The sequence below is a fragment of the Vanellus vanellus genome (genome assembly GCF_965231255.1).
Source record: "Vanellus vanellus genome assembly, chromosome: 6".
Taxonomy (NCBI): Eukaryota; Metazoa; Chordata; class Aves; order Charadriiformes; family Charadriidae; genus Vanellus; species Vanellus vanellus.
The window spans coordinates 11,869,558-11,883,395 of record NC_138911.1 but is presented as its reverse complement, the minus strand read 5'-3'; the positions used below and the strand labels follow the sequence as shown (position 1 = coordinate 11,883,395).

The 13,838-nt window shown below is 42.9% G+C and overlaps 1 protein-coding gene across 1 annotated transcript; it reads right to left on the bottom strand.

Moving 5' to 3' along the window:
• Window positions 1-788: 788 nt before the first annotated feature.
• Window positions 789-13,476, bottom strand: EIF4G2 (eukaryotic translation initiation factor 4 gamma 2; the record flags this gene model as incomplete). Its single annotated transcript, XM_082485053.1, has 23 exons — window positions 789-1,612; window positions 1,892-2,013; window positions 2,152-2,363; window positions 2,841-3,045; window positions 3,264-3,522; window positions 3,824-4,039; window positions 4,140-4,244; window positions 4,484-4,609; window positions 5,397-5,510; window positions 5,937-6,097; window positions 6,189-6,330; window positions 6,562-6,660; window positions 6,744-6,827; window positions 7,406-7,516; window positions 7,951-8,102; window positions 8,186-8,252; window positions 8,346-8,477; window positions 9,818-9,920; window positions 10,339-10,464; window positions 10,889-10,954; window positions 11,111-11,175; window positions 13,054-13,092; window positions 13,330-13,476. The coding sequence occupies 23 exons, from the start codon at window positions 13,474-13,476 to the stop codon at window positions 1,547-1,549; spliced, it is 2,919 nt and encodes a 972-aa protein (XP_082341179.1). The 3' UTR covers window positions 789-1,546.
• Window positions 13,477-13,838: the final 362 nt, after the last annotated feature.

Sequence of the window (13,838 nt, the reverse complement as noted above, 5' to 3'; positions counted from 1 at the left end):
GGACACCACTTATGACCATGGGTTAGGAAGCCCACCTTTCACAGCAGAGGGCCAGCAAAATGAAAACAGCACACCCGCAGCCATAGCACCTTATGGTGCATAAATGCCAGCTAGCCCTCCTACAATCTCTAGTACTAGTTTTCTCATGCTCCACTTTTTCATCTCCCACAATGCATAAGAGTTACAGTCTAAAGCCCTTCCAGCACTGGCAAAACCAACCTTCAGTCAAGGAGAGCCTACTGTTTTGCCATCACAAGTACACCACCTTTCAACTGTTAAAGGCTGAATATCAATGAGGGGAAAAAAAAATTCACTAGGGACAAGGTTCTAGGAAGTAAGGTATCTTGATTATTTAATAGATGACATTTCAAGCCTGTACAATGCAACATCATTAAACTGTTTCGTGGGGTTTTTTTGCCAATTTGATTAGAGAAACAGGCAGCTCATACTCAGTGCCACTTGATTAACACACATGCATGTGACCTGGGGAAAGTTCAAGGCATTAGGAAGTTAAAAAGCACATACTCACTGATAAAGCATATATTGGACCACAAGGCAAACTCCTACCATTTCTTCAGCAGAATTTTTAATTGTCCTCCTGTTACAGCAAATCTGTAGTGTCTAATCTTGTCTGTGACCTTATTTAGAATTCATTTGCATGTTAAGACAATTTTTATAAAAGAATCTTAAGATGGTCCCAGTCTAAGTCAACTCCCACTGATGTTTCCTTCTGTAAGTTAACTAGTTGCCAGTCAAAGCTTTTCTACTGGGAGACATTCAGAAACAAGTCAAGTATCACAATGTTTATTGATAGATACAAGTATATAAAATCAGGGCATGAACATGTTTTGATAAATTAAGTAGACTTAATTTCAGTACTATAATAGAGGGACCAATTCAAATTTCTCACCATGGCATGTTTCACACCCACAAAAACCTCTTCCAAAGGGCATTAAACCATCTCTTCAGCTGATCAGTTTTTGTGCAAGTAAACTGTTTCTTTTAAAAAGACTTGTGCACTTGCCCAGGCTCAAGGATATTAAAACCTAGCACATAAAGCCCATTACTAGAGGTAGAAATACAGGCAATATACTATTACGGCAACAACCATCGATTACAGTTAAGGATTCTCTGTAACAACCAAATGGATAATCAAATATTGCAACAACTCAAGTATTACACTGAGCAAAGTGCATTTCTACAGTATTCAGTGTTGCTATTCAGTTTTCTAACTTAAAACAGCCTATGATAACTGGCAGCAAAGAAGACCCTTGCAACAGACTGCTTCTGCTCGAGAACTTATGATGTAATTATTGCATGCTGCTAATACACTGTTATCTAAACATTAAAGATACTCTAAAATATTTTTATTGTAGACTATTAAGACATACTACAAAAACCTTTTGCAGAGGATATCCTATTGACATACTTCTGCTTTAAATATTGTGAAACATTACAGCGGAATGAATTTTCGCAGTGGTTAGGTCAAATGCAGTTACATCATAGCAACAGTATGTTTGCACAATTTAAGGCTTTGGCTGGTTCTTTAGTCAGCTTCTTCTTCAGATTCTTCTTCTTCAGCAGTTTCCAGCCAGGTTAACCATTGGTTCACCTGCAGTTACATAAAATTGGTTTAAGGCAGCAGGAATTATTTCCCCACTACGTACCTCTACAGAACACTTCCCCCCCCCCCCCCCCCCCCCAACTCATTTTAAAAAAAATCTTTCAGCCACTTTCATACTACGCGTACATCTCTAGTAAAGAAAAAAGACTTAGTTCATCTTGCCTTATTCTTACCTAGTGAAATACTCCATGAAGTTTCTAGATACTAACAAGTCTTAAATACTGTCTGAAGGTATTTGCAAACACTCCAGTACAGCAGAAAGTTTACCTGGAATAAAGCTTTGCCTTTCCCTGGAAACTCTTGAGTAATATCTTCTTTCCAGGCCAAAAAGGCTTCTTCTTCAATGATCTCCATATCATAGAAATGAACAAAGAAGCGCAGTAACATGCCTATAGAAGCAAATTTAAACTTTGTTAGCTTTATAACCTTTCAAACAGCTTACTTGACCAAGAATTGTAATGACAAGCCTGAAATCCAAAAGCAAGCAGACCCAAGTTAGATTTGGGAGAACATCTCGATGCACATACCTTTTGGGAAGTTGTTGTTGTAGCAGTGCACCTGGAGTGCATATAAAGCACTCACTTGCAGATCAACATGGTCATGGAGGAACTTCTGCATTACTGGCTTGAAGGAAAGAAGCAGTTGTTTTTCCTGCTCTAGCTGCTCTTTAGATGGAGCAGACGAAGAATCTGATTCGTCACTAGGTGGATTTACCTCACTAGAAATATACTGCAAGAAACTGGACAAAAAAAAGAGGAAAAAAGTAAGGTCTGTAAACTGATAACCAGCTACATTCCATGTGCTAAAACACCAAGACAAATACTCTTCAAGTTCCGTTTGCTAGCTATTACTAAAAATGCCCTCCTGCTTGTATCAGCAGTTAGGCGAAAGCACAGCAGATTAGTATTGTGGTTGACTGTGCGCCACAAAAATCATGGTTTTGCTTCTGTACAGCTCAGAAAGGTTTTAGAATACAGAGGTCTAGACTTCCTCCCGAGCAAAAGCAATACTTTACACTGATGCAAGCCTGGAAACTTGCTTTTATTCTCAAATACGATGGGTGTTTAATACAGGGGAGGTCCACTCAGAACAGTCTTATCACCCTGGGTACTGTATCTTTTTCTGCACAGAGTTCCATGTCAGTCTTTACAGAGTTAGTGACTTATTGGTAGCTTAACAAGACACATGCCTAAACTACATCAAAATAGCATCTCACCTGGTCATCAATATATTCACAAATCCCTTATCTACATGAAGTTTGGGTGAAATGTTATCTTTAATCCACTTATAGATGGCTTGAGGGGATGGATCTGATTTTATTTGTTTTAGCAGTTCCTTCTCCAGTTTCAGAAGTGGGAACAAGAAGCTAAGCCCCTTCCCTTCTAAGATCTCCAGCATGCGGTCCTTGTTCTGGTCGATTTCTAACAAATAAATAAGAAAGAAACTCTTAAGTGCTGGTGTTAATCAAAACCTATCAGTCATCAATGATTCATGGGTCTAACCCCCTCTTAAAAACACCATTCTTAATCACAATAGTTGACTGCATCAAAATGACCTTGCATGTTATTCTACTCTGGTGTAAAAAACATTTTGCATATACTGACATGAAGTGTCATAAGAGCTATGTGTTAATTCTTACCTGGTAACATTTTCTGCATATTCACTTTGCTTTGTTGGAACAATTCTGTCAGCCATTCACGGTCTTGTAACTTAGCTAACTGTTGAAGGCAGAGCAGGAAGAGAGGGAAATGGGTGCCACTTTCCAGTGGTTGAGCCAGCTCGGAAATGCTCACCAGCTCGGAAATAATGGCACGGGCTGCAAACTGCGCTAAGTAGGATTTCACCAATGGGATGTCCACCTCCAGTTTGGGGCACTGGTCCAATACATTCAGGAATGCCTAAGAAACAGTAAACACGAGTAGAAATTCTAAAGTAATTTTGTTCTTGTGCACCATAATGCTCTTACTACATAGAAGCCTCACACTTCTTCTGCATTGAATCACTTGCCAAGAGGTTCCCCATTTCCAGCTCCAGAAAAATCCTGTACCTACAACGTTTTTTCCTTTTGTTACTTCTTATGCCCCTCACCAGTTCATGTTATTGTTGTCAGATCAACGCGACTTAAAAGTTGCACACTGCCTTTACACAAGCTAAACATCACAAACAACAAGGACTCTGAGCCTATTAAGAGTGCAGTACCTGCATGAAGTTGTCACTTGTGGCTATTCCCTCCTGCTTGAGCAAGCTGATCAAAGTACTTGCTTTCTCTTTGTCTTCATCTGATCTATCTAGGGATTGAATGATTACTTTGCTCAACATCTCAGGAATGAAGTGTTTTGGAGCTCTCATTTCTCTCACAGTATTGACAGCATCGTTAGCATTTCCATTGTTCAGATACTCAGTCACAACAGCTTCCTAGAGGAAAAATAAAAAAGAAATTAATCTATATTTAAACATTCATTTTTTAAAGAGCATGTACAAGGCTTCAAGAAGCACTACTACAAGCTTAACTTACAGTTTGTTTAAGTAGCTCTTCTTTAGAAGGAGGTGGTTTCTTGGTGGTCTTTGCAGGCTTTTCTTGTATAAGTGGTGGATTTGTTTTAAGACCAAGCTGAGGAGGCTGAAAAGACAGTACCAGAATTTGTTTCTTTGCTGCCCATCTACCTACATTTATATTAAGAACACTAAATATGTACAAAGGCAAATGAAAAAAATTAGGTTTTCAGACATTTTCATATATCCTGCTCTGTGCAATGAGACTTCTCTCTCCCGTCCCCATATTAGAAACTGGCTGAAGTTTTACATGCATGAAAAAAAATAATTAAGTATAGCCAACAATATATAGTAGTTTTTGTTTACCTGTCCCAAAGGTGGCGTCTGAGTGCGTGGTGGTTGAGCACTGGGAGGAATCATAGTTATCTGGGGCTGAAGCTTTGGCACTTGGTTTTTATTCATTAGAAAAGACTGAGCAGGTCTCAGACTAATCTGTAAACAGGCAAGTCAGAAAAAAATTCAAACTGTTTCAAGTATTCTGACCAAGAATACACAGCCATGGACTCACATCAACTGATCCCACCAAAGCATGACTTTTCAGTTTCTACGTTAACACTCAAATACAGATTAAGCCACACATACTGAAATTCCCCCAAAAGCACAACTCAATGAATCACAACTTGCTCCAAGTTACTGATATTTAGTTCCATTGGTATTAAGATCTGGAATTGCTCCTTTTAGATGCAGTATGTTAGAGACCCAAGAAGATACTTAGCATGTTTGCTGACGTATTTTACAGCCAAGATAAAACTCTACCAGTTGCTCAGTAATCAGGATACAAGTCCGGTTAACACTCAAAATAACAATGTCGTTTACTTCGCATTTGACATTTTGCCTATTAGCCAGTTCTAAAATAAAAAAATAATTTAGCCTGGTCCAGCACTTCAGGGTTTCTTAAATTCAGGATTTTCTGAAGTTTTAATTAAATGTATTGTTATCAATATGATGCATGGGAACTGATGTCAGAGTAGTGTTCCTGGGGAGGTGTGGGGGAAGGAGGGGACACCCCAAGAAATTGCCCTCATATCTCAGTCTTGCTCATAGGACGCTGGACACCCTAAGGAAAGTGAGGGGGGTAAGGTGAAAGAGGAAGGGACAAAGAAGGAGGAGGAGGAGAAGGAGAAAGAGTTCCAGCATTAGTCCTCATAATAACGCGTCTTGCTATAATCATTGGGCAATATTCAGAATAGGCTTTAAGTAATGTAGGCATGTAATGTACCTCATCTGCATTAAGCTGTCCTTTCTTAGAAAACCGAGGTGGCATATCCTTCGACTGTCCTTGTTGCTGGGATAAGAGTCCCTGATTCTGGTTATGGTAGAGCTGGCTTTGCCCCTATTTCAGAAAGGGAGATATAGAGAAAGAAGTGCAGATGATGGAGTGGCGTACATCATATGGTAAGTAGTACCAGAGGGACCAGAGGAACAAAGATTCTATTTGCCAGGAAGGGAGAAAGAAGGAGCAGGGGTGGTGGGAGAGTAGCATCTATCCCTAAAAACAGGGCTATCTTTTAAATAAAACACACCATTCTGACCCACCAAAGCCACATGCACCTTTTCTTGCAGTAAAAAAGTGTATTCCTTGCATCTCTTGCACAATTTAAAAAGTGGTTTAGAATTTGTTTCAGCTGAGCATCAGTTCTTATCAGAATCAAATCTGAGGAAGTCTTTTAACATAAGCAGACTATAATCCATAACATACGCATCTGTAGAAGAGCTTCTAAACATGCTGAAGTCACCCTGTGAACAACATTTTCCTTACCTGACTTTTCAGAAAAGATTTGCCTAGTTCTCCAAACTGGGATTGAGCAGAAGGCATGAGGTGACCCCCATGGCCATTGAAAAGTTGGTTTGAACGATGGCGTCCCATGGTGGGTGAAAATCTATCCTGAATAACCCCTGGACCAGTACCAATTCCGCTACCTGTATTATCAAGGAGAGAAAACACAGTTTTAGTTCATGTTCGATACGGTGCAGCTGCAGCCAACACATCAGCCTTGCTGTTTTAGTGTACCTGGCATTTGTCCAAACATATCAGCAAGCCCTCCGAGTGGGTCCCTGTCAAGTTTCATCCTGGGTGGCATAAAGGGTCCCTCCAGAAAGAAGTCGCTTCTCATCCCTTGAGACATAGGAGCAGGAATAAAAACTCCTAGATCCTTTAAAACAGGAATTACAGTTTTGATCAGTTTGGAGTAACAATCCCCGAGACAGTCAAGTTTTTAGCCCTGAACTATAAGAGTCCATCTGATTTTAACCCTTAACCCCTTACCATCGCACTCCGAGAACTACTTGTAACTACACAGCATAAATTTTGTGACACGGAGTATAAGGATTCATGTTAAATGTGAAGTCTTATGTAAGCAGAAGCAAGCACATGCAACACTTACTTTTACTGCATCTTGACGGATTTGATTGATAGTCTTTGGTCCATTGTCAAGAAAAGCTTTGCGAGGAACCCAGTTGTGTTCTCTCAACTCCACAGTATCCTTGGAACATAACGAGTTATTAAGAACGGATTCAGGACAACTTTGTGAGAAACACGAAACAGTAAGCCATTTTATCATCATACCTGCAGCAGGAAACGAATCCTTGCTGGCAATTCCTTACTTGACATCAAGGAGCGCATACGGGCAAAGTACTGATCCATTAAGGACTGGGGGAACAAAAGTGATGTTATAAGTGAGGGATAATTTATCAATGCCTTGAGTATTTTCAGGAAAGGTGACCACATTCAAGACATCCAAGATCAAGTAGTAGAACAGACTGCCCTTCCCTGCCATCTCAATCTCCTTGACAGCTTAAGGAAAGATAATGCATCAAGACATCCCAGAGTTAAAGATGAAAACCTGCCAAAATTCTCATTAGTATGACCTCATTTCAAATTTACATTCAGAACTCACAAGTCAAGGTCCAAAACATATCAGTCAGATCACCTAGCTGTGTTCAGAATAGTTCCTCATCACACCTTTTCAAGCAGCATTTAGAGAAACAACGTTCTTATTTTTATGACTTCCTACTGACCCTAACTGCATTTTGGAGCCATTTCAAAGATCAGCTCCTTTTGCTATGAAGAGATTTGATACAGGAGCAATTGCTGGCACTCTTGCTCTCTGAAAGTTAGACCTCACTTCTGTACTTATGAATAGAACATTGAATACAGAAGGTTCAGGCATTTAAAGTCTTAACCACAGGATTTAACTATTTCAATGACTGCAGTGGAGATGTACACACCTTGGCTTTTGCATGGTCTAATCTAGGTCCCACTGTCCTCATTATCTGACAGAGGCACTCCAAATCCTCCCCCATATCTTTGAGTTGGACTCTCTTCTTCTTTTCCAAAAGCTGAAATATTAAAGAGGAATTAGGCATTTCAACATATTATGACAGTTTATACTAAACAACAACTTTGCACACAGAGACATGCAGAAACATTTAATCTTGTTCTTAAGACAAGTGGACTTGAAAATTACTTTTAAAGAATTGCTAAAGTACTTTTTACTCATAAGAGTATGTACTTTGAAGTACCTGCGGTATTTCTGTCTAGGCCAAACTAAATCTTCACTTGGAGACAATTCCCATGGCTTTGAACAAAGCCAATTTTACTTTTTAATCACACCAAAAGACTGCTTCTTTCAAGCAGTGGGGAGTAAATAATTGACAGGAAACATTTTTGTGGTATTTTATGCTCCAAGATCCCCAAAGCAACCAATGCATTTACGTTTTTCAGTTTACAAGTCCTAGTTTGCACTTAGCCCCAACCCAGTCTGAATACTCACTGTTTTGATGCACTTATGAAGGATAGATTCATGAATAAGATCAAGCTTGCCAAGTTCTCCAATGAATTTGATGTTCCCCAGCATCTTGATCTTGGCAATGGCTCTCTGTTCCTCCTCCTCAGGGAGGAGGGGACCATCATGCTTATCATAGACTGGAAAACAAAGAAGCCTGTTTAACATGGCTGTGGAAAGAGAAGATAAATAAATTCTGTATTAAAGTGGTTTTAGAGCTTACTATCAACATTTCTGGTTCGGTTTTCAAATTCATCTTGAAGTTTAGATATTAGGAGGCGTCTGAATGTCTAAGAAAAGAGAACAAAGAAAACAGTTAAGCTAATCAGTGCAACTATACATACTAGCAAAATTTATCATTCCAGACTGAGAGATATACTCACTGTGCTTTGCTTCTGTCCTGGATGACTCTCTGCTGATGGGCCATCAAAGTTGGGTGCATCTTCTGCCAGTCGCAGACATAGTTGAGCATACAGTGAGCTATACTTGGGCTCTTCAAGGGCTTTGTCTACGATCTAAATAAATTTAGATTATAGTAGGACACAATCATTATTAGGAAAGTGAGTTGCAAGACACACAATGGAATATTAGCACTTTATGTGATCTAGGAACATCTAAATATTTTTTACCATTTAATTAAATATACAGAAAAAGTGGATTTTGTTTCAACACTAGTCTTAACACTGAAGCGAAGCAAAAGGCTGCTCTATAGAACCACAGAATTGTCTAGGTTGGAAGGGATCTTTAAGATCATAGAGTCTAACCATTAACGCAAACACCACCAAGTTACTACTAAATCATACTCCTAAATACCAAGTCTACCCATCTGGTAAATACCTCCAGGGATAGCAATTCAACCACTTTCCTGGGCAGCCTGTTTCAATATTTGATAGCCCTTTCGGTAAAGAAATTTTTCCCCAATATGCAATCTAAACCTCCCCTGGCGTAACGTGAGGCCATTTCCTCTTGTCCTATCACTTGTTACTAGCAAGAAGAGGTTGATCCCCCACCTCTCTACAACCTCCTTTCAGGTAGTTGTAGAGAGCAATAAGTTCTCCCTTCAGCCTCCTTTTCTCCAAGCTTAACAACCCCAGTTCCCTCAGCCAATCCTCAGAAGACTTGTTCTCTAGACCCCTCACCAGCTTCATTGCCCTTCTCTGGGCACGCTCCAGAAAGTGTCATCCTTGTAGTGAGGGGTCCAAAACCAAACACAGTATGTGCAGCCTCACTGGTGCCAAGTACAGCGGGACGTTCACTTCCCTAGTCCTGCCCATCACACTATTCCCAACACAGGCCAGGATGCTGCTGGCCTTCTTGGCCACTGGGCACACCAGTGGCTCATATTTATCCAGCTGTCAACCAACACCCCCAGGGCCTTTTCCACCACTCTATGCTACTAAAGAGCTTCTATAATCCTTGGCCAATGAATGGGACACATTTGAAGTTTATCATCAGAATATCAAAAGTTATCACCAATCTGACCTCAGACTAAACAAAAGTGATGTAGTTTAATCAGTGTACCAGGAGGTTTTGGTGTATTTTCCAAGACCATTAGGCTCGTTCATCAAGGAAACAGGAAGAGGGAGGCCAGTGAAGTAAGACTGCTAACTAGCATCATATATAATAAAAAGACATCATATATAATAAAAAAACCCCAAGCTAAAAATCCCTGATCACATCTAGTAATTCTTGAAACTTCTAAACCAGAAAGTTAGAGCAGTTAAGTCGTACTTCCTCCCCAGTATATCCTTTTTACAGAACTATCACTCCTGGTTTTTGTGTACTGCACCAAAACCAGCCAACCTCTTTATTTCTAATATGCAAGAAAACTGTAGTTAAAAGTAATGCAGCTTACCAGCAGTATGACCCCTTTTAGGATGAGCTTAGATTCTACACCCACATTGAGGAGCTCAAGGCATAGCTTGTCAAACTTTTCAGGAGTAAGCTTATTTAGTATGCTAAAGAGGAACAAACAACAAAAAAAATCCAGATTACAGGTATTAGAAACATGCTAACAAGTAATTTCAGACCCAAGTTTACCTTTACTTTGTAAGTCTATTAAAAAAAAAAATTGAGAAATGCAATTTTCTAGTCAACTTTTTTTTTTGGGGGGGGGGGGGGGGGGGGGGGGGGGAAGACCTTTAGAATGTAAAATATTATCGAGAAGACTAATCCTCTCCCAAGAATTACTTGAGTGTTTGCTGCTGCTGGTATGTCAGTTTCTGCTTCCTTCCCTCCAAAGAGGGTCATGCACACACACCCCACCGCCCGAACTCAACACTCACATGTCTTCCTTCCCTCCAGCCCATTTATTAGAGACATATTGCTGAAGAAAACACTAAGGAAGGGGAAAAAAAAAAAGAACAAAGAACTTACCCTCTTACTTTCCTGAAGATTGCATCATGTCGTTCTTTGTCGTTTGCGGAGTCGTCATCTCGTCTAGTGCTTCGTGAAGGAATCCATTTCTGAGCGTTTTGCCCTGGGGTTTTCCCCAGGAACTCGCTGTAAGATTTTTAATAATATGATTGTTAAACAGAACAACAGTTTGATGAACTGGCCTTTTAACCTTTCAGTATTACTTTACTTAGACTAATTCAGTTATTAGCTTTGTTAGGAGCATGCACTTACCCCTACTAACACTGGAACATCTGTTGCATAGTAAAGTATTCACTCCACAATAATGAAAAAGAGATCCAAGAAAACCCTCTAAACCTTTTCAAAGCATCTGAGCACCTCATATCACTCATGACACACGCTTTCAACGGATTATATGCTATCCTGCCACAGACTGGAGGACATCAGCATGTCATGAACTCAAGTCAGTATTCCTTACAACTTTAAAGATGCTACATTTTCAACTTACTATTCACCATCAAGCATTCTCTGCCTTTAAAATTATGCCAAATCAAAACGCAAGATGACATACCTGTTGCTGGCAGTCTTGGGATAGTGCTGAGGTGCACCCCTACCACCTCCTCCGCCTGAAGAAGCACTGTTAAAAATAACCACATAATCTTGTGTAAGTTGAAAGTCCCAGTGCTTTCAATTACATGTCAGTTTCAGCACTAACATAACACAAATTTAAATTCTCCTTAAAGGACAGTTTCCACTGCCAAGCATTCATCAAACAAACAAACAGCACTAGTACCTGAAACGAGAAGCACCCCCTTCTGCAATCGCACTCTCCACTTTGGCGGCTTGACAACGAAGAATCTTCAAAAGAATAAAATTAAATTGACGGGGTGGGGAAAAACAAAACCTAGAAAGACAAATCAAGCATTCATATTATAGTTGTTTTACTAGCAGCCATAGTACCCAACTTACAATAACAGTACAAAGGTTTGTTAGAGAAGAGAAACCCTCAAACACTAAGCCTCATACAAGGTAAGAAAACTCTTATTCATGCATTACTCAGTGATACTCACAGAAAGGCCAATTTCATCATTATGGCCATCTTTTTTAATAGGGGTGAGAGAGGACAGATAAGGGATTACGGACTAAGAAAGTAAGAACCTCAAATTTACCCTGTCAACCCCCTAAAAGCACTTGCAGAAAAAAATGTTGTTTGTTTTTTTTTTTTTTTTTACTGCTAGTACAGCATAATTAAATGAATCCTTCACTGATACGCTTTACAAACTATGATTACGGAAAGACAAAGTAGTCAAGTTTCAAAGTGAGAAACACCAAATCACAAAATGCACACTACCTAAAGCAAAAGGGACGTATTCTACCATCCGAGTCCAAACCGCCAATTAAGCTATTTAATAATAATAATAAAAAAAATCGCCCCTCCCCACCTCAAATTTTAGCTTGCAAGACAGCAGCAAGAAAGATTTCACTGCATTGCTCACGCAGCAGAAAGCTAACCACGGGGACAGAAACGCCCGGGGACCACGTAAGAAACCCACTCAGGCATTTTGAGCCTCCATCACAGATCTACTTCGAGACATTATGGTACTGAGCACGCAGTCACCTCGTCGGCAAGCCCAACAGGACGCACCCTTCCCCGGGAAGGCGGCGGCCGTTACCCCCGCGCCCCGCCACCGGCGGCGGAGCCAGCGCGGGCACGAGGAACGGCTCCCAACATGGCGGCCGCCGAACAAAAGGGCTGCGGGAGCGGGAGGGGCGCCCCCCGCAGGAGGCAGGCGCTACCCTGCCGCATGGAGCCGGCGGCTCCGGGCGCACCGAGCCGCCTCCCCTTCCCCCACCGGGCGCCGCCCGTTTCCAGGCTCAGGCGCCGCCAAGGAGCCCGGCCGCCTCTTTGTTCTCTGCGAGGGAAGCGAGCGGGCTCCGCTCCTTCGCCGCCGGCGGAAAACAGCGCCCTCCGCTCGCGGCAGCCGCCCCGGTGCGCCCGGACGGGGTGGGGGGAAGCGGTCGGTACCCCCCCCCCCCCCGGCATCACCACCCCCGCTCAAGCAGCGCCTCTCGCCCAAGCCTGTGCAGGAAGCACGGGCGAGGCGAAGCTGCTGCCGACGGACACGGCTTCTCAGTAGTCCCCTCTCCTTTCCAAGAGGAACAGAGACAAGAGTAGATCAGGAAAACAAAACAAAACAAACAAAAAAAAACCCCACAACCTCTCGCCGCCGACTCTTGAGAACAAACAACTTCCCCTTCGCCGCTCCCGCAGCAATGCGGATCCTAAAAGTCTTAAGACCGCTACGTGCACCGAGGCGACTCCCCTCCAAGGGCAAAGCTCTCGGGCAGCCGGGCCCCCCCGAGACCGCGGCTAGAGACACAGGTCCTGCAGCCGATCGGATCCCCCGAAAGGCAGAGCTACGAATTAGCACTACCCGACCCCTCACTGCAGAATGTGCGGCTCTAACCTCAAACGCTTCTGCTCAGCCTCCCTCCCCCGCCTAGCGGGGGCTGCCGACTTCCTCCACCCCTTCGCTTAGCATCCGCGGTAATCCGAAAGCGGACGGGAGGAGCAGCCATCGACCGAAGCCGCCATTTTGTGCGGAAGAAAGCGAGAAGAAGCCGACGAGAAAATGGCGGCCACTTCGGGCAGCCGCCATTTTAAGCGGCGGCTGCAGCAAGTACCCGTTCCCTCCCGGCCCCACATCACTCTCCCGCCACTCCCGCGTTTCTCACCTTCCCTAAGGCCTTGTCAGCTTCCCCGGGTCCCGGCGGCTACCAAGGGCAGGGGAAAAGGCAAGAGAAGGGGGGGGAGGGGAAGGGAGCCGGGGACCGGGGCTGGGGAGGGGAAGGGGGGAGGGCGCGAGACAGGGCGAGTCTCCGAATCACCACAGCAGGAGCAGCAACGGCCCAACACTTCCCTCCGCCACCTCCATAGAGAACCGGCTCGCTGCCGCGTCTAGAGCGCACCGAGCCAGCCCCACTAACTTTATTACCCTTCACGCAACCTACCCCACCTCCCTCCAGCAGCCGCCAATCGCCGCGAAGGGCTCCGCCCGTCTTGCCAATCATGACCGAGAAAGGGGGTGGCCTTAACGGCGAAGTGGGCGGGGGAGAGAGGAAGTTTGGTTGAACTGTGCCATCGCCGCAGTGCAGCATCCGTATTCGCGAAAGCCCCTACGCTACATGGTTGGCGGTAGGACCGAGGAGGGAAGGGAAATTTGCGCAAGTGGCGTAACCGGTTAATGGCGGCAGCTTGGCTGCCGCTCTCCTCAGCTGTCTGCTCCTGTGCTTCAGCCATCACAGAGCCCCAGTTCTAGAGGCCTAGAGTGTGAGTTACAGTTGATTCTGTCACATTCGTACAAGGGTAGTTTAATATATATGTATTCTCGTAAGGTTAGCTTGTTTGGTTGCCTTTTTTTTTATTATTATTTGATACATTTATTTAAGCCTAGGTTTCCCTTCAGTCAGACCACATTTCAGATTTGGTTGAGGTAAAAAATTAGCTGATTATAGACTAT